Below are 27,289 nucleotides of genomic sequence, written 5' to 3' on the forward strand. Positions count from 1 at the left end.
CCTCATTGCAATTGGCATTTCAGCAGAGAGGTGAAAGTCCAGCTCAGTTTTTGATACGAGGTTTGTTCAAAGTGAGGTATGATGGGACCGTAGCTGTATTCATTTAAAAGTAGCATATCATGCTAACTTTATCTACAATAACTGCGAAAGTCTGATGCAGGCAACACTTTAATCTACTACTAATCTTCTAACTGATAAATACTTCCCTGTTTCAAATCCAAACTCTCTGAGGCCTCTAGGATCCTGCTGATTAAGGACAGTGTTAACATCTCCATTGACTATCCTGGACTTTAAGAGAAAGGTTCAGAAACTGAACTGAAAGTTTAACTCTTTTAAGAGCTCTTTCCTTCCTCTTTACTTGTGTGGCCAAGAAGGAAATTTAACATTAAAATTTTCAGAGAAAAAGCAGTCAGGAAGAGAGCTTGAACTACTGTTATTAACCTTACTTATTTGTCTTAACCTGGAATCACAGAACTGTAAATAATTACCTTTACAGAAATCAGACAGAAGGATTGTAAGTACAGATACTCTTCAAGCCCTGTTTTTTGGTTTTTTTTGTATACCACACTATAAAGACTTTCCGATACCATAACCAGGCGAAAGGGAGCATGCAGAGTCCCTTCTTTTTTCTGATACACTATTACAGATTTATTAATAGCTTGTTTATATTGATTTAGTTCCTTTTTGTGGCCAGTAAAGGAAGTCTTTCTTTGAAGGCACCAAGATTGATGTCCTTCTAATCTTAAATGATGGAGCTGCTATATAGCCGAGTAACTTTTTGCATTGCTTTATTTATTACTGGCATACATAGCTGTAATTACAGTGCTCAAAACACATTATGCTATGTTAAGTAAAGGCAGATATTTTTTCTGGAGTCTTTTCAGGTGGAAAGACTGCTTCAGGAAATTTGTGATAAACATCCATGCCCTAAGACAGTGTGTGTACACAAACTGCCCTCTTTGTACCTCCCGAGGGATGAGCTGTGTGCTGGGTTATGCAAAAGTTTGCAGCAGCCCCATCTGCTGGAGAATGCCTTCAGTCCATACTACACATGCATCCGTTCTACGCATTAAAAAAGTAAAGAAAGGCAAAGTTGTGACAACAGTTTCAAGTGGTAAACGTTGTCCACTGTTGTACGTGATGCTCAGAGGGGCTTTCATGAAGTCAGTGCTACGTTTAGATCTCTCTTCTGAGGCTGTCATTGGACTCTCTCAGTCCTTCAGGTTACTAGAAAGGAAGAAACAGGCAACATGGTCTCCTTTCCCTGCACACAGGGTGTAAGACAAAAGCCTTACTTTAACTGCAGACTGATTGGTGGAGGTAGAGGTAGTATCTATGTTTGTGGAAGGAAAGGAGAAAGCATGGCTGCATCGTATGATGTGGGAACATCCAGCCCAGCTCTTAGCATTAGTACCTTGCAGGTCTGGTTCTTTAACAGTTCTCGTGCTACGGCTTCCGTGTTGTTAAACACAGCATCCACTTTTCTCCAAAGTAATACTTGCAAAGCCCTATGAGATCACAGATATTAAAAAAAAAAAACCTCTGTGGAGAGACTTTGGGAATGAGCGACAGATTTGGGTTCTGCTCCGGCTCCCCTAAACACATTTTTTTTTTTTTTTTTAAATCCCAGAACAGCCACTGAAATTTTGAGCCTAAAAAATTGTCTTATGTAAAGGAGGAAAGGCAATAGGATGTAAATCCCCAAACACTGATCCTTATAGCTTCACTAGATAAGACAGGTTACTAACAATCTCTTATTCCAAAGGATCAGTCTAAGAATTAAGATGGACTAAGGAATGTGGGTTGGAGATGTATTAAAAATTCTTATGTTGTATACCTATAAATGTATCACTATCACCTAATTTAAGTGATCTAGTTGTGCTGAAAATGAACTCACGTTCTTCTCGGACAAACTGTCCTCCACTTCCTCTAAAGCTCTACCATTAAATTCAAAGACAGGAAGGCTGCTCTTTAATGTTATTAACTTATTTATATATCAGTTCTTAAACAACTGTAGAAATCTCTTTTCTGTGTGAACAGGAGCAGACTACAGAATATTTGTAAATGCATGAAAGCAATACAATGCACTATTTTGTTATATGCTTTCCAGCAGTGCCATCCTCTCAGGTGGAATTACCGGATTAATTTAAGGACTATTAAAGGACAAAGCCCTTCTTAAAAATGGAACCAGACCAATTTATCTCTTGGTTGCCAAGAAATGCATTTAGGAAAAATCAGCTACTTTGCATTTAGAACACGAGATAATTTGGTAAGGTCAACATCCAGCAAAATGGACCGAAGTGCTGAAGTGACTACTGCCACACTGTAATTAAGACTCGTGTCTTAAAGGTTATAAAGCAGATATACCTGTAGTCCACTGGGGTTGACTCTACTACACTGTCTAATTATTAAGAACCATGCCAAACCATGTCAGACATCTTGCTCCTGATTTAATAACATTAAGCTTCTAGGAGACAACCTCTACCTTTCAGTTAAATCTGAAATAGCAAACCGGACATTTAAAGAAAGAAAAGAAAAAATTCCAGCCATTCACTTTTCCTCACATGAATACCTCAAAGCGCATAATACAATATACAAAACATCAAAGAATCAACTTGAAGAAGTTTAAATACACACCCACACAGGAAAACATCATGAAAATTGCATAGTTCTTTTACTAAATTTACCAGGTTTTATTTGAACTATTTTGAAGGCTTTTTGTTTACATGAGTTTATTATTAATTATTCAAATTCTTTGGGGAAGTTTTTTCCCATAGGTGTAATAATATGTTAGCTCTTCCATTTCCACTAAGTTTTTTTTAATACAGGTTGATCAGAATCAAGTAAAGCAATTCAGGTAATGCTGTGTGTAGAATGGACATAAGACATTATAATAGTTCAGTTTTACGTTTATGCACTTCTGAAAACAGCCTTGTATTTAACTGCTGAAAGTTATACATCTGAAAGGTTATCCGTTAATCTTCTTACAGGGACTTCTGCATCTTTTTCCTGAGGGTCTGGAATGAATTTAGAAACTATTTGTGTTACAGCCGTGTGATTAGTTATAATGATTCTTTTAAATATGCTTTAATGCAACTTTAACACCTAATTTCATTTCTTTTATGATGTCCAAACACCAATGTATATTGGTTCCCTCAAAGTTTCATCAGCCTTTCTAGTTTTCAGTAAGTAGCTATTTTGTTTAATCTGTAAATTTTAGTGTCTTTGTTCACACTGTATCCTGAATGTAAAGAGATTGAATGAGATGTGGTATGAATCCTTAGGATAGATCTCTGCTGATTTTTTGTCACACTAGAAGTTGACTGTTGTTCTGATGATTTTGTTGGGGTTTTTTTTCAGATTAAAAAGTAGTTACAAAACTGAAGAAAAATTAGCGCTCTCCCTGACAACTTAGTTCTTCTCCCAGCTTATCATAGACATTTGAAAGCCCAAATTTATTATCTTAACTAGTTAACCACAAAAAAAAAAAAAAATTCTACTAGATCAGAAAGGCATGGTTTTCAAAGCAGCTATATTTTTCCCAAATGTCTTACAGTGCAGTTATGATTAGATCTGGTTGGAAACAGCAATTTTCCCAAATAATTTCTTTAAATTTTTTTAAGACAGAAATATGAGCTTTTCATCCAAAACCCAAACATTCAATTTTCAATGGAGGGGACCTTGATGGTGCAATTGGGAAGGCTGGCAAGAGTTGAAATTTTCCAATGGAAAACAAACTGCTTCTGCACACATACAGACAAGATTTTGTCAAGAAAAAAAGAGGGCATTCTTCATTAACAGAAAATTTTACATCATTCCTACTCATCATTATAGCAAAGACAGGCCTACTTAATCACTTGGGTGTTTACTTAAAGGTACACAGAACTGAACGCCCATAGGATGGCACTGTACCCAGCAGGTAGGAAAGACTCCGTATTTTATTTAATAGTTCAAACATTTAAATGTTGAAGTCCATCTAGTCTAGCTTATCTGTTGTTTTTCAATTTTTTTGTTTATTTCAGCTCTGTCATTTTCTGACATATCAATATCTAGCACTGCCTTTGTCCCTTACCCCCTGCCACTCTTGCTTTTGGTATATTTGAAATAATTTCTTGTTTATCTTTCTATCTTCAGTTGTTTGCTCTTCAATTTCCTTCTTAGTCTTGCTTGACTTTTTCCTGTAATAGTTTGCTCTTTCTATTGGATCCATTTGGGCAGGATTTCCATTTCCTCTGTTTGGCTTGAATAACCTCTTAAACTTTACCAGCAGAGGAAAAATCTGCTATTCTGATTGAGCAATTAAGATTCTTTAGGCATGTTAATGAAAGGACACTGACAAGTGACTGAGCTATATATAATCATGGCCTTTTAGAAAGTGTCACCAGAAAACCAGTAAAATAAATTCACTAATACTAGGTCTTTTAAACCCCATTAGAGAGCAAAGTCTATGAGATAGGCTGAACATCTCATCAGGTCGTCCAGGTTCTTTTTCTGGTTTTATCTTCATGATGAGCTTCTCATTGCCATACGTGAACTTTCCAGATGAGATTCACTCATCTGATTATTTCCCTGGGGGATGGGAAGAGTACAGCCCTAATTAGCAATCTACTTTGATATGAAATAAATATTAATTGCCTTTTTCAATCTGAAGGTGTCTACAATCCTTGCCTTATACTATTAACAAGAACCACAGCCTTTTCACTTTTTTTTTTTTTCTTTTAAATCTGGGATGTTTGTTTTCCTTTTACTATTAAATAGGCCTTATACTTGCCCAGGCAACATCTCATAGTTCTTGTATTGTGCTATTATTGAGAAAGCACTAGGTTTTTTAGTTTCTTTCAAGGCAGTGTCAACATAGCAGTGCAATACTACGTCTCAACCTATACAACCAGGCATTATGTTGTATTTTTATGTCTTCCTTACCCATTATGCTTTCTATGTTTCCATTAAAGAAAACGCTTATCTAGCAATGATAAATGCTCTGGTGAAAAACAGATGCAAAGCTAGGAAGTGTTCAGACTCGAGGCATCACTCAACTTACTATTCTGATCAGCAATTCAGGATCCAAAAATTCATCATACACTTCATGGTCTACTTTCACTACACAGTATGTGGTTTATTTGCCTGGTGAGTACCTTTCAGAGGTGGGGAAAGTACCTAATCAAGACTGTACCAATCCAAAGTATGATATGCATAAACAAATCTCCATAAGAAGAGACATGAAAACTATGACAGATGTCAGTTATGTCACTTAAAGGGTGACTCAAAAATGCTCAGACACTGTGGTAATGGGGATGATATAAAATTCACCAGTAAATAGGAAATCAAATTGTATCCTCTATCTTGTACAATTAATATTTTAAACTAACACTTTGTGGTTAATATGTGTTACTTGCTATTAAAAAGGAAAAGAAACCTAGCATCTCTCTAACAGATTAAGCTGTTTTTTCTTCTTCTTTCTGGTTTGAAACAACTGTAACATGGAACAATATTTATCCCATATTTTTCAATTTTCTGCTTTCTACAAAAATCTGTAGGATTATATTTCTAAAATAACAACCAAATGTAAACACTCACTTAACTTCCTTAAAAGTAGACGAACAAAAGTAGACCAACAAAAGTAGATAGTACATACAATATCTATTTTTTATAATATTTTAAAATACTTATTAAAATGTTTAAGAAATATGGACTTACCCCTGTAAAATCCATATCTGGAATTAATCTAATATGTGGCTGTCACTACTGCTCAACATTTAAAGGATAAGGCACCACTTATCAGGAAGTCAGAGGAATGGCTTTCTAAGAAAGCAATTGGAAGTTATCAGTGCAGTCTGATTCATACTAAGGACGGAAACAGGGCATGGGACTCCTTGGCCCGAGGAGCGGGGGTGGAAGAAGAAAAACATACAGCAGGGAGAAAATGAAAGTTCTCATTTCCAGTCTGGTGCTGTTTTTCCTCAAGTGGACCTTTTTTTTTTTTCTCCTGTGTTGTGTTTTCCTAAGAAGTTTCCTTAAACAACATCCATGGAAACATCTTCCCATAAGAAACCTCAGGAATACAATGTCAGCTTTTCAACGTCTCCTCTTCAGTAAGAGAGTAATGGCAACCTGGCAGAAATAAGAGGCAGGCATGAAAGACTAGGAAGGATTTTTTTCTTATTATCACACCACCGCATCTGAAATAATTCCAGGATTCAAGCCAAGATCTTTGACACAAGTATTTGTAATGCTGAGCTAAAATACCAAACCAAAATGCAGTCAAGCTCTGTTTGCTAAGTCAGAAATCCTCCTGCAGGGTTTCTAGATTTATCTGTCTTCAGAAGATGAAAGAAAAAAAGAAATCCAGAAGTTTTTCTGAACTGATACAGCTTTAGGATTAAGGGTGATCTGTAGACAGAACATTCTGCAAGGCTTTTTATCCCCGACATGGCAGCCATTTCACTTGAACGTTTTATTTCTGTAGCCACGGGGGATTTTTAAGTTTGCTAAAACAACCGAACACATTCTTCAAAACAATACAGTGGGTCTTCCTTGTGAAAGCAAAGCTAATCAAATACAGCGTCCTGTGCTATTGATGTAAGCAAGCAAGCCACTTATGGCACTACTAGATTCTCTGCTTTTAGGCCAACAGGCATATTATGGACTGTTTTCTCCATCTGCTCTCAAAGCAAATGCCAAGATGGTCAAGGTGTCAGAACATTCCACTGAAAACCAGATGAAAGAAGTGACCTGAGCTGCTGTGTCAGGACTGGAGTCTTTGCAGAGACAAAATCTGTAGAAACAAAATACACCACCACATCTAGAAAACATTTATAAGAAAATTCAATAGGAACAATCCTGGGTGGACTTTGAGGCTTTCAAGCAGAGTTTGTAACCCAAATGAATCAATGAAAGTTAAAAATAAAAATAAAAAAAAAAAAAAAGAGTGAAAATAACTGATGCTTTTACAAGGCAAAGTTAAAAGTAGAAATTGTGTGCTCTTCAGTGCTGATAGTAAACTTGAGTTCTTAAAATACATCTTCAGAGCTGGCGCTGGTCTACTGCAGAGGCATCCCATTGCCCCAGTGAGGACAGAAGCTGAATACCATATTGAAAACAGCACCAGACAACCTGTGACACAGTCCCCTCTACACGCCTAAACAGCCCCAAAAGCCCTATCCGAAAATATCAAAAGGTGTGGCTAAGGAAATACATAGTGTGATCAGAGAGCATTGGTTATTTTTTTTAAAAGTATGTTAACCTCCCCCATGGCTACCATCGCCTCTTTCTAACCTGACATTAAAGATTTTCTCATTACAGAAAGAAAGAAGAAAGCTGGCAGGAAAGGTATAAACAGGATGGGTAAATGAGGTGACTCAGACCTTGAGAGGCTGGAGGAAGAGAAAAGGAGAGGAACAGTGAAGGAGGGGGTGACTGTCGTGGATACAGTGCAAGAAAGAAAGGAGACTGTTGGCAAAGAACACCCTTTGAAGGGAGCAGAAAACACTTCCCACAAAAACAAGCATGGGGTCTGGTTAAAATCTCTTGAGAGCAGCACAATTTTTCAGAGGCTGGAGGAAATGATACTTAAATAAGAACAAGTACCTGGAAAATGGAACCCAGGAAAGAATGATGAGATGGACACCTATGTGGATGTGCCTGTGTATCCTTGGTCTCTGTTTGTACTCATGTTGCAGAGGCTCATTCTCAGCTTTGGGATGTGCTACCCTCTTCACCTAGCCTGGAGAACACCACAGATCAAGCACAGAGGGAACTGCAGATAGAGCACAGGTCAGCACTGAGTGCTAACACTTCCATCTGATGCGTCACCTCTAAGAAATCAGGAACTGAGCATGTCTGTAAGTTTTGCCTTCCCAGGGAGCCCAGCCAGCCCAGCTGAAGCTATCAGAACACATCACCTCTTCCTTTAAATCCAAATGTCTAGTGCAGCTGCCTGCTAGAAGCGTCCATGGCTAAGCCAGCCTTACTGACCACGATTTCATTGCTATGGAAAGAGGCACCTGAACAGGAGACATGGTAGCTACAAGGGGAGAGCAGGACCTTCGTTTTGGCAAAAGCACCATTCCCTCTCCACTGAGGACGGCAAGAACAACAAATCCAAACTTGTAGGGCCGTCCCTCTCTCCCTCCCTCCTTCCTTTCACTCCCCTTACTGTAGCAAGAGGGGCCCGTCTCTGGTACCTCATCAGACGTAGCAAAATTCTATTTTACCAGCACTGCTGAAAGACCTGGATGAGTTCTGGACTACCATGCTCAGAAAAAAGTTTAAACTGGTTGCAAAGTCTAGATCATCCAGGCAAGCGCTGAAGTTTTCAATGAGTTTTCTTCCATAGCAATAGTCAGGGAACACCTGTGGATTCAAAGCTTCCATTTAAATGTAAAGCACCACATTTCCCTGACTGACCAGAATAGGCTATTATGATTTGTGTATTAAAGCCTTGTGTTTTCCACCTATTGAGTGCATAAACAACAGTTTAACCTTTATCCCAAGGCATGTACACCCTTCTACTCCTAGAAAAATGAATTCATGTTTAGCAGTCAAATCAGTATCAACCTGACCTTTAAACACATCAGTGTTTCTTGGAAAAATATTATGGCTGAGATGCCTACTGTGGTAAACAATATTAGCTGCTCCAACCCATTGTTGAGCCATGCTGTGTGGAGCCTTATCAAAATAAGGGGGTGGAAATCAGCAGGGACCACAGATATTCTGACAAACTCCACAGGATATGAAGAACAATGTAAATGTAACAGTACTGGCAGATATATTTCTATATTACTGTTCCAGAGATAACAGCTAAGGTGAATCATTTCCCACCACCTACAGTACTGAATTATTTCAAATTCTGAAGGGACCATATTTATTTCATTGGTAGGTAGCAATTTACTTAGCTGAAGATCATTATATTTATGTGTCTGTGAAATCTTCACAATAATTATATATTTGAGCTCTCTCAGAAGTGCTATATATATTCTCATTAGTCATGTACTTCCAAGGATATTATCATTTTTTTTTCCTTCAACAACCTTTGCAATCTGAGTGTGAAGTACTGCACTGCATATGAACCTCGATTCTTATAGTTTTCTTAAACTCCAGTTTAATCAAACAGCAGGGTGGCCTATATTCAAATGCAAATGCTAAGCGTGCTATGAAATATCTTCATTTCCTTAAATGACTGCACTGTAGAGCTTATTTAAAACAGACCACACTGTGCAACAAAACAGAGGAGGACATGGGAAAAAAGTCCTCTGTTTGATATTACTTTTGCAAAACTTTTCCAAAAAAGGTCATGAAAATGTTTAGAGCTGGGTAAGGAGATAAAGGCGAGGGGTTTCTTTGGTTCCAATCCTATCTTTGCCAAGTAGTTAATTATACCTCTCCAGGGTGGAGAGAGGTCCGTTTATTCTCTTCAATGCACTTCAGAAGTCTCATGTGAAAAATATTTTCAAAACACAAAACATTGTACGAGTCTAAACGTAAGTGGTAGTCCATGTAGCTAGAGATTAATAAACTCAATGAGATTCATTCCTTTGAGTTGCAATACAGATGTTAAAACTTACAGCCCTCAGACCTGGATATGAAGAGATCATGTTTTCCTTTACCCCACAGCATGTTACCCTCTGCAATGTTCCTGCAAGATCACCAGATAATTTTTTTTATTCCCTCCTTTTTAAATGCAGCAATGAGAAGAGGTGCCGGATTGACAGTCCTGGAGACTGAAGGTCCTTGCTTGTGATTCATGTTAATACTCCACCCTTTTGCAGAAAGTTTGAGCCAAAGAAACCCAAGAGCTTTAAAAATATTAATTGCTTGCATCACCACTGTCATTCTGTCTAGTTTCTTATTTGTTTGAATAATTTCCACACAAGCAATAAGGAAAAGGCCTCAGTTGTATTTTCCTCTACCATCCTTGCCAAAACCAGATAGACTTTGTAGTTTGTTTCTCCTGGTTTGGCTGATGGATTTTTCTTTTTCCTTTCTGAAGATAACCGAGTACAAAAAGATGTAAAGCGGAACTTGTGTGCAAGGTACATCAGGTCATAACAATTACTTATTAGCCTTAGACCTACCAAAATGAGAAATTACAGTTAAAATAAACAACAAGCATATGTAGAAGACTCAACATTATATCTCATGCATGCAGTCTATTAAGTGACAGTGGACAAAGCAGACACAGCCACTGTAAGCATGTTATAGTCCAGCAGCAATCCACTACAATTACCAAAATCAGGAAGGAAAAAGTTAGAGGTTAAGTTCTACCTCACACTGTATAAGCAAAGGTTGAAACAAAGATAAACAGTTCTCACTCCTTTTGCTGGTTCGCAAAATTAAGTAGTGAGGGAGATGCTGAGGAATAACTTGCCACACTCTCTGGAACGTTGTTAGCACACACAGTTATCCTGGCAGAGCACACTGCTGCCAGAGACCACCATCCTCTAAAAGCAGCGTGGTTAAGGCACACAGAGGTAGGCAAACACGTGCCAAGCACTATGAAGCAGCAGTAAAGCAATTTAAGTGAAGAACATCATCAAGAGATGTTCTGGCCTGAAACGTCAGTTCCTCTTGATCATCAACCCATCGCTGCAGTAACCTTTATTCTTCCCTTCGCCAAATACACTCCTTAGTGGAGGCATTTGCCATGAAAATTAAAACTGCTACCCTATTTTTAAAATAAAAGTTTCAGATCAGATCACTGAAGAATCAGTTAAAAAAGTGTAACTACAAAGTTTCCCGTAAACCATCCTTGTAGGAAATGAGAGTCAAGAAGTAACTGACTTTGAGGAGCTCACTGCACCCATCACCTTAGATATCTATCTGTATGTATGCGTATATACACACACATGATCCTGTTGACTTTTGTGGGGCTGCTTCCATAAATAGGGAGTGCAGCTACACATAGGATCTACCATTTCTCTTCAGGTGAGCACCTATTCCCACCAAAGGCATAAGAAATTTTTTTCCACACTCCACGGTTGTGAAAACAAGCATTGAGCAAATGTAAATAAGCATGACTTGGCAAATAGACATACCCATTGTGAAACCCAACTACAGCAAATTAATAAGCCTAAAAGACTCTCACAGTTTGAAACTGTGCTTCCTAATCTATGATCGCTGCCACATTTATTTTATTAGGATATAAAATAAACATCACACCTTTAAACTTTTCACATTGCTAATAAATCAGCTCAGAGGGGATGACTCTCATGAGAGGATCGTGCCTGTGGTTAACAGAGTCCCACAGATACACAAGAGACGCAATTACGCCAGAATAGCCAATTCTACAGCTCTGACACGGCTTATTATTTGACTAGCAAACAAGGAACTTTTTCAACTTAATTGCAGCCTGGCTTTTCTACCACTGATCTTTTTCATCCTTCTTTTCCTTTAACTTCGGCCTTCATAGAATTTTGTTTTATTTTAATCCTTTGGTTGTTGATGTGCCCATTTCCTGGGTCTGTGTTTTGTACTTGCTATGGATACGTACAGCTTCAGAATGAGGTAAGCAGTAGTTGCTGATAAGATTTACCCCATCACAGCTCACTTGTTTGAAAACCGTGGTTTAGATTAAAGGAATTTGCAGCATTAATTTGAGCCACGCACTGACCAAGGTTCTTAACTGTAGTGGTGCAACGCCCCTGAAACACATGAAATTACTGAGTCACTTCTTGAAATGTTTATTTTTGGATCCCTCTTCAGACTGTAATGTTCCTTGTATCATAATGTGCGTATGTTTGATAAGGAATTTAAAACTACAGAGGGCAGAACTAAATACGTATCAGTAATGATTTGCATGATCTGCTAGCGTGTGAGAAGAGTTGAGCTTTGAGCAGGGCTATAGAAGCAGAGCTCGTACCCCCCCAAACAGTGCCCTCACTCCGTGAAGCTGCAGGTACTGATCACTATCTTAGCCACGGGCCAAGGACATAGACTTGTCCTGACTGAACATATCAGTCCCCCTGTAATGTAACACTTTGATCGCCCTACACGTAAGGAACAACTGGTTTTCACTAATTAACAAACGGCCCTGGCACAGGGCCCGGGGACCCGGCTGCCCCTGCTCTGATACCGGCTGGAAAGTGCACGGCAGAGCAACTGCTTTTGCAGGATTGGGCCTTTCAAGGTCAACTAATTACCAGCCTTTCAGAAGCATAAACTGCCTTTAAAGTCAACAAAGTAAACAAAAACTAAGAGGAGATTCAGCCAACATTTATCTTTTAACTTATTATCTCCGATACGTGAAGTCATACTGTTTGCATTGCAATGCATAAAATATTAAAATTAAAAGGCTCAGGGACTTCTGAGAGAAAAAAAAAAAAGAGTAAAACTATTTTAGATTCAGAAACATTTCATCAATATGTAGTGTATTTGCATACTGGAATCAGAGACTCCTGATTATGCATGTTTATTGATTTGGGCTTTGTTTTGATTAATGATAAAACTATGATACATCTTGTGAGGTAGCAAGGCTCGAGGGAGCTTAACACAATACAAATGGTTTGTATTTTAAGAAATCCTATTTATGCAAATAAGAGGACTTTCACATGCATTTTGCTCAACCATGGTTGTAACAAAGCTCTAAAAACATTCTTTTTTATACTCTGGATAATTTGGGGAGGCATGTTTAATACAAAAATGCTGCATAACAATTACTTTTTTCTTCATTATGAATGACTTCCATTATATCACCTCGGACAAAAGAACAAGCTTAAATTCCCACTGCGTCTAATTTATTATTACTACTGAAGATATTGTTTTGTGTCAGAATGCATACAATATTTCTAGAAATGTATTGCAAAAATCCTACTGGGGGGAGTTAAAGGGGAGTGGGGAGAAGTAGGGAAGAAATAGCAAAACATATAGCTGGCTATAAAAGTTTTAGCATCTTTGTAAAAGAGCAATGTTGGCACGTTAGCCTACAGTCATGCCACTCAGGAAAATGGGAGAGAGGTTTTCATTACAGGAGGCAAGCTGTACATACTCGTTATTAGAGTGCAAAGAAAATGTGAAGACAGACTTCCTATGTGTAGTGTATTAAGGACATCAACAGTTGTGACAGATTGTATTCCTGCCTTAGATATGAGCATTTAGACCATACACTGGGCAGTGGGCTGAGATTATTCTGAATTTATCCAACAGGACACCTGCACATCAAGATAAATAAAATTATCAGCTGGCCTGTGTTCTGACACATGAATTATTCTTACAGATCTCAGCAGGATCTTTGCCTGCATGACAGCTGCCATATTGGCTTCTGATATCTACTTTGGCAGTAAGATCAGAATCTGGATAGTTTAAATATAAGAGGAACCAGAGAATAAGGGAAAGAATGCAAGTAAGGGGGATCTTCCTCCTTAAGGTATAGTCCCAAAACTATGTTTTGGAACAACTTGATAGTCCAAAGCTGTGTTGTAGAAGGATAAGGAACAAAAGTGTCCACTTGTGCAGCAAGCGCTGACCCATCTGCTAACAGACTCCGTGACAACTTATTTTTAGAGCATAGTAGTGTTTGCTTTCTGTGGGCTGTTGGGGCTGAGGACAACAGAATACCACTCTTCCACATCATCCTCCTGTGACCTAAGAATATTTGCTTCCACAGCAGTTTACAGCTGCTTCATGCTGCAGGAAATCTGTTAGAATCCCTTCTGCAGGTACTACCGTGTATTTCGAGAGAGGCTCGGCCAGTCTCGGAAGGAAGAAGTGGGGTCAGCTGAACAGCAAGAAAGGGTCAGGCTGCCACACGGTCATTCCTGCATCTGAAGGACTGGATTTGTCTTAGAAATTGCGCCTCTTAATGTCTTCACTGCTTAACAAGCCCTCTTCTACTTCAGGGACTTCGTTATATGAGATAGATGAAACGTTCATCTTACTCTTTCAGCTCAAGATGCTGGAAATTTTTCTCCACTTTCAGAAGAAATAGTATTGCCCATTGAAAGCCTTCGTTCTACAATCATTACAGGAAAGCAGGACTCCCAGGTTGCAGGACAGCCTCTGCCTAACAACTCAGCAGGGATCTCCCTTTTGTGATACTTAGGGGTCAGGAAAAATAGAGCCAAACGGACAGACTGGAGAGATCACAACTATTTTCTGAGACAGTGTTTCTGAATCTAACCATCTGTCAGTGGGGACCTCGGCACAAGCTCAGTGCGTAGGAACCCATCACTGTAGCAGGGTCCCTCCCAATTACTCTGCAAGACAGGATCATGTAAGTCACGAAAGTACGCACACACATTTCTTCCTCTAACAAAACAAGTTTCATTTGTTTTTCCTCTCACTTGAAAAAGATTGAACGGATTTTCAAATTTCATAAGAAATTACTTAATGCAGAGGCTAAAGCTCTTTTATATTTAAGCCCAAATTTAACTTGAAGCATAAAGAAAACTGTAGCATAAATTAGCACATACTGAAAACTTGATATTAGAAAAATAAAAAGTTGAATTAAATCTAAGTTGTAAACTAAAGAACTAATTTTGTTAATTTGATGGATATTGTCGGTGATTAAATAAGTAACTGGAGTCAGATTATAGGCTCTCAAAGGCAAAACAAAATAACTGTGGATTGAAAAATCTTTGAACTTTGTAAGCATCAAAAATGAACAACTGGAAAAAGATATTTAAATCCATAAAACCCATGAGACTTACATATTGCCACCTGTGTCCAAATCAAGTTGTTCCATTTCTCTGATGTGATTGAGAGCTCGCTGATACCAGTACAATTCCGAAAATTCAACTCACTACAGTAGATCTTACAGTAATGTAACTCCTACCAAAACAAAGCCGTTCAACATACCTGCCCTCCTATGGTACCTAACTGTATTGCATGTTACAAAATATTTTTAAGATTAAATGTTAATTCTATTCCAAATGATAGCAAACTTAATTTAGAATGAAAATTAATGCCACCACACATGTACAGAAAACCTTCACAGTAATGCTTAAAAGCTGACAATGTAGAGTTTAACACCAGTAATAAAAATAGGATTAGGCATTTTTGATGGAAAATATTCTGCTTCTCTATCAACAGTCTTTCAACAGTCTTCCCCCCACCAGTCTTTTTTTTTTTTTTTTAAAGTCTTTAAACCTGGTACTTAACTCCATCCTTGAAATATTACGCAATATGTTGATCATGCTGTTTTTTAATTTCAACTCAACTGAAAAAGCATTGTTAAAAAGAATCACTATATCCCAGGGGAATCAGGAAATTAAACTTTATTTATTGGGTTTTGACTTTCCCATAAGTAGATACAGCCATATACCATCTGATTACCATCTGAGGGGAGGCACAGCTTGAAAAAGAGCACTGCCAATGTGCCACTGGGCCATTGATTAATTAAGCAATAAGATGAGAAGGTCTGTCGCTTAGGGTCATTAATGCATGCCTAAAATGCCATTTGAGGCATGAATGTCTGGTTAGTATTATAGAGCCTGATCCCACAAGAATTTACATCTGAGCACAGTACTTGATATTTCTGTTAGTCTGTTTGCATAGTAGGCACTGCCATTTGTAGGTATTAGAATATGCTAGACAATCTAAACACAATCTTTATTTTTGGAGGTGAGGGGGATGAGAGAGGAAGAGCAGGTGTTCATTTTAAATTTAAAAAAAACCCTTCCGTTTCAGAAATAGCATGCTTCGAGTTACAAAATTTGTCTCTCATTCCATAGAATATCAAAAGGGATCATAAAAACATACACACAGCCATTAGTTTCTTAAAATAATACACTGTCAGGCAAGTAGGTCTCTAACAAAGCTCTAAATACTCCATAGCAAATCTATGTACAGGGTAAGAAGTGCTGGTTACAGCAAAAGTCTAGGAGTCAGGACTCCTCCATTTTATAGTCATGGCTTTGCTGCTGACTGAGCAATCACCCTCAGTACAGCATGCCACAATTAAGTCATCTGCAGAATGAGAACTACTACTTAAATACTTCATGGGGCTACTGTAAGGATTAATTCATTGCTATTAGGGTAGTGCTTTATGATCATCATATCACCATTTCCAGACATCCCACAGCAAGGGGAGAAAAAACCCCGTATTCCTAAGATTCTTCTGATTTTCTGAACAGGTTCAGGTAGCCTGGAGAAATGACCACTCTATACCCCTTCTGCCAGAGCTGCTACATTTTCTATGAAATAGTTAAACACTGGGCTTGAAAGAAAGCACAGGGTTTTCTCTAGTTCAGTGGTCTGGGCACTGAAGCAGGCATCTGTGAGCAGGCAGACCTGAGTTCCAGTCCTTGCTTCAGTTAATGTTTACTTCAAATTTAAAAGCCATACAAGGACCCTGACCCAGGCAACCCACCGTCTCTGGTGGGTGTCCTAACACCTGGGCTAGATCATCATGCTCACTCATGTAGACATGTGAACTTTCTCTTGCTGATTTAATGAACACCTAAATATTCCATGCACGAGACAGCTGCAGGAAGAGGAAAGTAAAGAAAACTTGCACCACTGTGTAATAAGCCATAACCCTCTCCCTGAAACAATGCAAGAATAGAGGAAAGAATAGAACCTATTTCAAATGGCTGTTGTAACAATTAAGCTCTTACACACAGACATGATAATAGCTGCTCTTCATGTACCCTCTGAAGAACTTGATGTGTTTGAGTATTCTTCCAATTTAAAGCACGGTGGTGACATGAGAATAATTAATTTGTGGATCTTTTCCCCGATACAAGTTTGAACTTGGTGCTGTCAAGACTAAAGCACTTTAGACTTGTCCAGAAGTAGCATTTTAAGCACCCATGGAAGACTTCTGGGACTTGGGTGTCTCTAGCATCTGCCACCAGATTAACAGAAGTTCAAATATATATAGTCTCTAAATTCTACATAGTTTCCGCTTTTGCTACATACAGAATTAGCTGCATAACCTCAGAAAGAAGGAGAAAATGCAAGCTCATGCTGCTTTTTTTTTTAAACCCTGTTTTACAGGCTGTCCAAACAGATGTTTTCAACCCATTGGCTTCAGGAGAGATTAAGGTTTTGAGAATCACTTACCATAGCAGGCTGAGAGATGTTATTATTTCCTCAGTATTGTAGGCTGAACCTAGAATACTGTGACCAGCTTTGGGCTGCAGTGAAACAGGACAGGATCCAGCAAAAAGTAAGATGGTCAGAGGCACATGACTTGTGAGGAGAGGCTAAGGAAAGTGGGTTGGTTTGGTCTCATGAAGATGAGGCTAAGACCAGTCTGTGACTACTTGAGGAACAGTTACAAAGGTGATGCAGACAAACTTTTTGGTAGAGCCCGATGATGCACTAAGAGTCAGCAGTCACAGAGAGCAGACTGGGGGGTTCGGGATGGATATTAGGAAAATATTGTTCTCTAGCACTGCACTGTAGTGCTGGAACAGGTCACCTGGAGAGGCTGTGCAAGCTCTCTCTTTAGAGACTTTCTAGACCGAGATCAACAAAGTCACGGCTGAGCCAATCCTGTGCTAACAAGGGTCTGGCCTGAGCAGAAAGCTGGACTAGACATGTCCCAGAGGTCCCCTCCAAGCAGCACTTCTTTGATTCTATTTGGCTGAAACTTACCTCTTTCTGTACACCGGATTTAAGAGATGATAATTTGAGATATTTCACTTTCAGGTGAATATACTGAAGTATAACAAACCATGATCAGACAAGAGAGCAAGCTGATAACATGCTTTTCATAAATGCTACACAGCTGCCTGCCTGAATCATAAATTGGGTGCTTTAATGGTTCACTCACACCCGCTATTGCCATACATCCAACTTAACGTCAGTTAGGATTACTTCCCTGTTGAATAGACTTCCCTTTAATTAGATAGTCCAGAGATAATGTTTTAACAGCTCATTATTTTATTACTTTGTTGGGGAGGCAGGCATAAAACAAGAAACTTGGGATGAGGCAGCTCTATATAGTCCTTTCACACTCCAGAGTGGAACGGGTCTCTGTACTTGCCATCTACTGCTCCTTAGATAATGCAGCAGCAGGGGGGAGGATAAGGAATAATAAAAAAAAAGTTTGCAGACTGTGATTTAGAGGTAGAGATGCCTAATCCAAAGATTCTACTTAATTTCAGAATTTTATTTCTTGTCAACCAGCACGGCCACTGTATCAACATAAACATTTCTATTAGATACAGGCCTATCCTTTTGCTTCAACATTAGCACCATCACAGTTATACCAGTATTTTGCTCAGCTAGCGAAAAGTTAAACCCATGTAAGAACGTTTATAGAAGCTTAATATTATCCATACTTGAACGATATCACTGTAAATAAATCAGCACCAGTTTTGGGTTTAGACAGTATTACTACTGTGTAGCCCAGGGAAGGAAAAGGGCTCATCTTCAGTACACCATCTATATCAAGTTACTTCACTCAGATTAACCTTGAGAGTACATGCTAAGAAACAACATTTCAGCTACACAGAGTGATTCGATTATGAACACAGAATTATTAGATTAGCAGCAGATGACTTGGAAGTCAAGCTGCTGCATCCCCATTGAATTTCTAGCTCCAGGAGCAGCAGCACTCCCCCTTCCACCCAACCCTCCCCACAGGCCAGGCAGTTCAGGCTTTAAGCATCTCTTTAAGCTTCTTTAGACACTTAGGTAAACAAAAGGCAAAATTTAAATCTTGCCTCCTATTGTACCAAAACCAATCTGCTATCATACAACATCAGCAGTTTTCCTATCAGGGTGAAAATGACTATTAAAAGCATTTCATAGGTCACAACACATCATAAATGAAACAGCTATAGAAACTGAAATCCAGCTTACCAGGAGCCCACACGGTCCAAGAGACAGCAGCTTTGAATGAGACCATTTTCTCAGATCTAGTTACCAGCAACCAGGGCAGAAAAAAAGAAAAAAAAAACCAAACACACTTTAAACAAGTGGACATAACCATGCAGACGCAAGCATAAGACTGTATTCCAATGCAGCTGAACCAATGCAACCCCAGAAGCAAGCTGTCTTCAACCAGGGCATGGGAAGTTAAGTGACAAAATTGCTACTCTTCAGCTCAGCCATATTAATCACCAACCTTAGCCTGTTGCTAACCCAGGACACAGGGTTCAGCTGATAAGTAGCAACTCATTAAACGAAAGGAACTTGCAGCCATCTGCCCAGCCCCTTGGTTTAATATTTTTAATCAATTTTGCTTGAGTTCTGTGAATTTAGCTAACATACTGAAAACACTTTTAAATTATTGTGAAAGACACTTCTTAAGAAAGCTGTATAGACAGTCCCTAAATTGATGCAGGCTCAGGAATAAAAACAGGGCAAAGATACCTGCTCATTCAAAAGGATTATAGTATGAAGCCTGTTGTTTCTCTAAAGAGGTTTTGGCTGTGTTCAAATTATTGATAATAGTGTTCAAGGAAATTTTGCAACAAACTTGCTTGGTTTTTGGATTTTTTTTCCCCAACTAAAACAAGGTACAAAGAAGTCCATCTTTATCAGCATCACTCAGAGCATAACCTCTACTTCTCCAGAATACTATTTGGCTGAGTTAACCCATAGTATGCTCATTCTGCTGAGCCTACCAACACCCATCTGATCCTAATTAACTACCAGCTGGGACCACTTTCCTGCACTGACTAGGAACCTTTATGGGAGTTACCAGCCCTCCTCCTCTCTCTTCCATCCACCAAGAAAAAAAAACAACTCTGTATTGCAAAAATATTTTAACTCAATAGGGCCTTCTTAGAGACATTATTATCACAAGATTAAACAAAACTGATGGTTTCTACCCAAAGAACACAAGGCTATGACTTTCTGGAATTTATCTAGGGCATTTATCATTCATTTTGAAATTCAGTGTCTTGTATCTCATGTTATTTACCCAAGAAAAAGCCAGAGCATGAGATATGTGGGAATCACCTGTTTTGTTCAACCCAACACAGTGTATTTCAGTTTGTACAGAGGTTTCATGGTCTCTCCAGTTTCTCCTGTGGAATCTGCATCGCAATATAGTTGAGAACATGTATTAATCCACAGTTACTTTAAAAAAAAAAATCCATGTTTGAGTCAAAATGTGAAGGAAAAAAAAGGGGGGGGGGAGAAATCTGGAATCTTTCTATTGGTGTTTTAAGGCATAACAAACTACAGTAATTTATTTCACCATACCCAGTTGTAATGCTACACCACAGATAAACATTACTAATGTAGCAAGAATGTGTTTCTTCCTTCTGATGGAGGTCCAAGATTGCCCTCTTGAGTATGCCAAACAGCATGGGGTACTTCATTTACCATGTGATTGGCACACACTTTAGTTTTGAATCAGTTTGGAGATGAAATTGTTGGCTAAAGCTCTGGAAATTGTGACTCTAGAGTTGTCAGGCAGGCTGTCTTTACTTTGAAAAAAAATAATTCTTTTTAATAACACTATGTTACTTGGCTTTTTATCTGTTTTTACATTGTTCATTAATGTTTTGCATTTCTATGTATTGTGCAGCACCCCAAGAACTTTAGTAGGGGGAACTTCATAAAAAAAGTTTATTATTTCAGCGTGTGCTAATAAAATTGCTATACGTTTGGGGAAATATTCTAATACAATCTATTTTGATGGCACACAAAAAGTCAGCCATTGCATGCTCATACAAAAAGATAGATGTGTTCACTGAAAGGCAGAAATCATTTCTTAACATAGCTCATTCTCAAGGCATGTCTTACAATGCAGGAAATTATAAGGCTTGAGGTTTATTTTTCCATTTATCTTGTAAACAAAGGAAATTATCCCATAAACTTATGCTTAAATTTTACTAGTCAACATTATTTTGCATGGCAACAAGCTTATTTCTAGTATATTTTAAGACACGCGGTTTGGTTTATTATTTTATTGATATTAATGGAAACAATCCAGAAGAGGAAAACACATTATTTGGAGGTCTGACTCTAACGCCTTTCATATCCTAAAGCCAGTAAGTATTCTGGGAGCAGAGTGCTTGGAGGATTTGTTCTGAATTCCCTTCCTTGGGGACATGTAACTATAAAATCATGAGGTTTTTTCAGATCCAGTCCACCTCAAACTCAAATGTTCATGCAACCTTCCACGTTCAGCTTGAGGTTTTTTTCTCCCTACTGCAATGAATGATGCATACATACGTACACTCACATTTTGTGAGTGCACGCACAGGCACGCAAACATCCTTTACAACATCCTTTCTTTCTTTACTTACACAACTCCTGTGTTATAACCGAACATTAGTTATTTTGCACAGCAATGTGACGTGCAGCTTCTTTTTTTATCTAGTTTCTCTAATGGCTAGTAACCTGCTTTCATAGCCATGAAACCTTTCAGAAAAGTTTATCTCTTACCTGAACATGCAGTTTTGGCTCCCTATTGTGGTAAACCCTCAAGGATCCAGTTCCATTATACACTTCTGTCAACACAGATCCTGTCAGCTGCTTGAGGCACAGCCACACCACTGATTCTGAAGTTGAAGGAGCTTTTGTATCAAGATGAGGGTCAACCAGTTATCAGATAACACAAGTACAATCACTACCTCTGTTCACCTAATCGAGATATTTCTAAAAATACGTACAATCATGCTTTTCCTTCTTTTCATGCTCCTCTTCACTAAAATTTTTATAGTAATGTATGTCTTCAGAGTAACATATGATTGTTGATTTCAATGAACTCTCAACTGTACTACCACATTCGCTTTACACAAATGTTTATTTCATCATCCATTTGAGTAACAAGTAGTTCAGATCTCAAGAAAAGGCTCTGATGATGGTAAATCAGTGCTATAAAGGTGTTTTTATAATTAAGATGACTTGTTTGGCTGCAGGTTTTTTTCATTCTCAGGAACAGGTTTGTCAGTGCAACATTTTCCTGAGTGGTGTTTTGGATAACGCCTACAAAATGGACTCTCGGTATTTTGACCTTTCACAAAAGATGTCTGATAAATGGTTAAGCCATCCTCACTGCTAGGAACTGATTCATGACCCCATAGGAAGAAGTTCTGTGAGTTCTGTTGCCGTCTCTCTGGTTCCACCTTCCTCCGGCCCATGCCCTAGCAAAAAAATTGAAAGAAAAATTCATTTAAACATATGACTTACAATCACAGTTTCACAGATGAATCTTTTAACAGTCACTACCCCACTGGGAAGTTAACGAAGCTGTTACCACAGTGATTTCAAGAACTCATGGTTCATCTTTAGCAAGTCAAAAATAATATTGTCAGACTTGCCTGCATGAACATTTCTGGTTGCATATATAATGGGAAATCTGTTCACCTTCCACCTCTTAGTACTAATAACCACTTATACTTTGCATTTCTGTAGCATACTATATACTCAAGCCTATTTAGCTATACTCAGCTAAATGAATCTTCAGAGCAACCCAAAGAAATAGATAGGTTAATAATTTTATGTTCAGACTGCAATAAAGAAACTGAGACAGACCATGAAATCTGAATCTTCAATGCTATCCCTTTTATGTCCAAACACAGAGAGACAGAGCCTGATTTTCACACTCCATAGCTTGTAGGAAATTTATTTGGAATTATGGTTGATCAGTATCTCTAAAACTATGAGACACCGCACAAAGTACACAGAAATGGAGGTTACTCGGTAAATAATGAATACCAAAAAATCTAGGTCTAAGAGAGCCCAAAGTCAGACAAACTTTCCATATCCCAATTCACTGCTTCCTCCTCTACCTATCATCTTGTGAACTGCACTATTTGTTTTGCTGCCTAGAAAGACGTCAACAATTGAAGAAAAGTGGAAAAATACGAAAATGTTGCACATACAGAAAAGCCCAAAAGAATTTAAATTCTATTCAAAGTTGTGGTTTCTGCAATATATATTTAAACAGGTATATTATAAAGAGATGTGGAATGGAAAATCATACATTCTGAAGATAAGTTGTGGGTGTCCTAGGGATTTCGGTTAAACTATGATAAAGATGAGTCTGAACCACATATGTGGGACTGTGAATTATCAGTGGCTGAGACCCCTACAAAAGTTCATCACAAGGCAAATCACTTTTAGCAGACTAATAGGACATATAACTGGGTACAAAACCATGTTAAGACATAACAACCAGGACCACTAGAAGATGCCGGTCAGAGACCCAAATCATGAGTTTGTTGTTCCCCTTGAATTCTGCCACTCTCAATGACCATGTGTGCTGAGGTATACCTGTGCCAGCCCCAGAGGAGTCCCACCACTATACTAATAAAAAGTATGTTTTTCTTTGATGTTTACATTTTTCACTTCTCACAATTTTTAGCATCTATAATATTTACAAGAGAGAGAAAAGATATACTGTTTAATCTCTGGCAGACTGAGAGATATGAACTTGCTTGATTTTTCTCAGTGCTGGGTACTTACAAAATCAAAATACTCTCCTACATTTTGTAGACAGTGTCTGTTGTCATGAGAAGAAAATGGGAAATTGTTGTTCACTGCTCTCTGAAAAAAAGAAATTATAGGAAAAAAATATGAATTTTCACATATCTTGTTTGGAGTCTACTAGTCTTAGTGTTTATATTCTGATAGATGCTGAAATTACAGCTGCCTATGTTCTAACACAGAAGTCATGTTAAATCTTCAACTGCACATAATTTTATAGGGGCAATGTGAACCCTCTGTATATTTTTTTTTTTTTTTACAAAACCATCAGGAGGGTTTGTGTTCCCTTGACTTGCTGAATATATACATGATTAATATAAAAGTGTGAATTTTCAAATAAGAAATTATACATTCTGTCTGCAAGCAGCAAAATACCAGATATGTCAGGATTGCCTTATTTGATTCACTAGTAAGCCTAAAGCTAATTAAAATGAACTACAAAAGGGACCTCAAAACTGAATTAATCTATGATTTATGTACTGAATGTCATGTACACTGCTTGTTGCAGGGGAAGTGGAGGAGGTATTAACTGCATAACTAATTTATAATCTCATTCTTTAACATAATGTTCATCCAGTCTCTAAAATGAAAATAGAGTTTTAGAAGAAAAAAAGGACAACTGCAAAAGAACTATTCTGAAAGTAAATTAACTTTTTTTTACATTTGTTTATTACATATCATTGCAATATTATTAAAATAGCTAAAAATTGAAACACTGAAAACTCTTCCAGACTTAGATTAGATTGCTTCTGTTCTTCCCCAAGCATTATTTTCCTGCTTCATGTTGGGAACTTTTTGTTTTTTCTGTAAATGCTCTAGCAATTTTTACTTTTAACATTGTGGAATATGTTTTTCATCCTCCAACTATGATATTCACCTCCAAACAGGAGAGCAAGTTTTAATGTAACACAATTTAAAAAACGTGTTTCAAGAGTAAGTGACTCTGAATCAGTTCTAAAGATAAATGTAACTGGAGGCCTGATCCAGCAAGAAGAATCACCAAATACAAAATCTGCCTGCATGGAGTCAGCTGCATAATCGTATCTTAGGGTATTTAGTATACTAGACAGATTCTCTACCTTTTTTAGGTACGTGCCACACGTTCACTTGTTTTCTCATACAGGTTCAACCAGACTGTAGTTCAATGGGTAAGTAAATTCAACGGATACATTCTCATATATGTGTTTAAAAATAAGCACCTTCTAAGTCAGTAAAATGTAAGACTTACTAAAATATCCTACTGCAATTACACGTCAATCTTAACATTTTAAGAATAGTGTTTATTACTAGTGTCTATATGCTGCAGGAAAATTGAAAACCAAGATGGTAAATATTGAGTATCAGCTCTTGGAAAGATTCCCCATGTTAACTAATGGTCAAAAAAATCTATTACAGAACAATTATAGGACTATCATGAAGTAAGAAACAAGAGGTAATATAAGCTTAAACAGTACTATATTACTGAGAAAATTAATTAACCTCCCAGCCAGTGAGTTCCCTCATACAAAGAGATTAGAGACATCCAGCTTCACATGCAGTGAGCTTCAAACACTCTATTCAGCACTTTTTAAGTGTCACATAAACAAACTTCCTCAGATTGTTCTGTGACATCACATTTTAGCTTTTAATGCATCTTCATGCTCTCACCGCTGATCTCATTTTAATTCTTGATTTATGACAGATAGGAATCCCACTAATTCTTTTTAACAGTGAAGGGCTGGTAAATACAAGACGTAAAACATCAGGTGAACAGTCATACTAGTGTTGATAAAAGGTCCATCTAACCTGGTTCTCCTTTTCAGGCAGTGGCTAAGGCCAGATGCTCCACAGAAAGGTATACATAATATCAACATAATGTATGCTCATGTTACAGTATAATCTTCCCTTTTTCTTTTCAATAGCCCCAAGCTTCCCTTTTAAATATTCCTTCCTAGCCCATTTCTGCTCTTCATTATAGCAAAATCTGTGAAATGAACTCAATATAATTGCTATGCTTATAGAAAATGAAAATAGAAAATGTTCTGTGCACAAAGTGGGTGGGTAAAGCAAAGCTCAGTGTGATGATAAAATCAGGCCATAAAAATGTGCTTATGAAATTGTAAGATTTTAAATACTCGTGATTTTAAAATAGTGTTTTGTTTGTTTCCAAAATTGTCCCAAATCTCTGAATTTTTAAGCAAGCCTTAAAAATGTTTGAATTGGGAAGCTTCTAAGTTTTTAATGATAAACAAAAAAATCTTTTGCTCGAATATACAGAATTTCTGACATTTAATTCAAAACAGACCATCAAATTTCAATTAAACATTCTTACAGGGCTTTACACGCAGGTTTTGGACTGAGATTCATCAGAATATATTCTGGCACATAAACGTGCCTCAAACAGCCATAGTAGCTAATAAACGGGAAAAGTAACTGATGCTGGAAATCAGCAATAACTACAGCAGGACTTTTGAGTATCCAAAATTATAACTGAGTAGCAGCAAAATATGTTTCTTCCTTAGCACAGCTAGCAATCATTTTACTCCCTGAGGCACAAAGTCTGCCAGTCCATAGTGACTGCTTTGCTAACTACCGTAAGTGCTATTCTTACTCATAACTTAGCAAGTGACATCTTGCAAAACAGAGCTCTGTAGATTGAGTGTATTGCCACAGTAACTCACCTGCTCCCGAGTTCTGTATGCTAGCGGCAATCTATCCTCAACGTACTGAGCTGCTCCTGAGTTCTGGACCTGTTTTAGTGCAGAGGTTGTAGTTGACTCAGGTTGATCCTGGCATACTCCAACGTGAGCAAACTAGAAAATAACGAAAATTGCGACCCATTTAAAAAAAAAAAAGCTAACAACAAAACCCCAAATAAATAGGATCAGAAATGTTGGCAAAATCGCCTTTTCCCATTTATTTTTTATTATTTGGATTGCAGCGGCACCTAGCGGCCTCTGGAAAAATCAGGAGCTTCCCCCACATAACACAACCCCTACCATAAAGACCTCATGACATACATCAGTAAAACTGACAAGAATATTATTTCTCCAGAAACTTTCCAAAAATTCTTTATATAGTGATAATCCATCTACCAAACCCACTTATGCTATAACGTCTTTTTTTTAAGCCCATGCCACTCCTGCTGTTGTACGACTGTAGGTTTGAAAGCACAAAGCTTTTGGGGAACAGCTCAGCCAAACGTTAGGCCCAGGGGTTGAGAGACTGAAGAAGAGCCTGTGCCAGGCATGTGTCACAGTGCCCTGGGATGCCCAGATGTCCCAGCCCAGGGCCTCCGACGGGGGCCAGGGCACTTCTCCTGAGGGCGAGAACTGAGGCAAACGTCAGCTGGCATTTTCCAGAAGATAGTTAGCTAGGGCTAAATATAAAAGAAGAGACCTCCAGCACTGTTGGAAAACTGAGGGGAGAAAAAAAAAAAAAAATCCTGCCAGAGTTTGCTTTAGCATACTTCCTCTGAATACCTAGGGCACCTTTTCCTCATAAACATCAGGAACGGGAAACCTCGTTTCTGGCTACAGGACAAAGCCACCCTCAACTTTTTCGAGAGTTTAAGGATAAAAAAAAGCCCCGCGGGGAACACGGGGGCTCCCCCCCTGCCCTCACCCAGGCGCCGGTGCGCTGCTCGCTGGGGTGGGAGCACCGGCCCCTGGACATGGCTCCGCGCCGCCGCCGCCGCGCCCGGCCGCTCTGCCCGGGACCCCCCCGGGCACCCCGGTTGCCACGGGGGCCGCTTGTCCAGCTCACAGAGGAACGGGAACCCCCCCCGCCGTGACTTCAGACCCTCCCTGACTGCGTCACTAAGTGATCTGGTGTTTCAGTAAGAGCCGGAGGAGCGAAGGCAACGCTGCTCTTGGCCTTCGACTGCGTTTGGGGGGGGGGGGGGTGAAAGTTGGTAAAAGTATTGAATGCTGTCTTCAAACGGGAGGGGAATAGAGTCCGGTTCAAAAATTAACTA

General features: G+C 38.5%; 1 protein-coding gene across 1 annotated transcript; it reads right to left on the bottom strand.

The window, feature by feature from the left end:
- Positions 1–18,597: 18,597 nt before the first annotated feature.
- On the bottom strand, positions 18,598–27,138 carry TEX36 (testis expressed 36). The gene is made up of 5 exons (XM_069795702.1): positions 26,938–27,138; positions 25,995–26,126; positions 23,314–23,394; positions 21,289–21,989; positions 18,598–18,803 (listed from the first exon to the last, which is right to left on the bottom strand). Exons 1-4 carry the CDS (start codon positions 26,986–26,988, stop codon positions 21,741–21,743), a joined length of 513 nt encoding a protein of 170 aa, XP_069651803.1. The 5' UTR covers positions 26,989–27,138; the 3' UTR covers positions 18,598–18,803; positions 21,289–21,740.
- Positions 27,139–27,289: the final 151 nt, after the last annotated feature.

Source organism: Haliaeetus albicilla, chromosome 11 (assembly GCF_947461875.1).
Source record: "Haliaeetus albicilla chromosome 11, bHalAlb1.1, whole genome shotgun sequence".
In the NCBI taxonomy this organism is placed as follows: domain Eukaryota; kingdom Metazoa; phylum Chordata; class Aves; order Accipitriformes; family Accipitridae; genus Haliaeetus; species Haliaeetus albicilla.

Coding starts and splice junctions, on each gene's coding strand:
- TEX36 (XM_069795702.1), bottom strand. CDS start 26,988: ATGTCCAGGGGCCGGTGCTCCCACCCCAGCGAGCAGCGCACCGGCGCC. Junction 26,127..26,937: donor AGCAGCGCACCGGCGCCTGG/GTGAGGGCAGGG, acceptor GTTATTTTCTAG/TTTGCTCACGTTGGAGTATG. Junction 23,395..25,994: donor CATACAGAACTCGGGAGCAG/GTGAGTTACTGT, acceptor TCTTTTTTTCAG/AGAGCAGTGAACAACAATTT.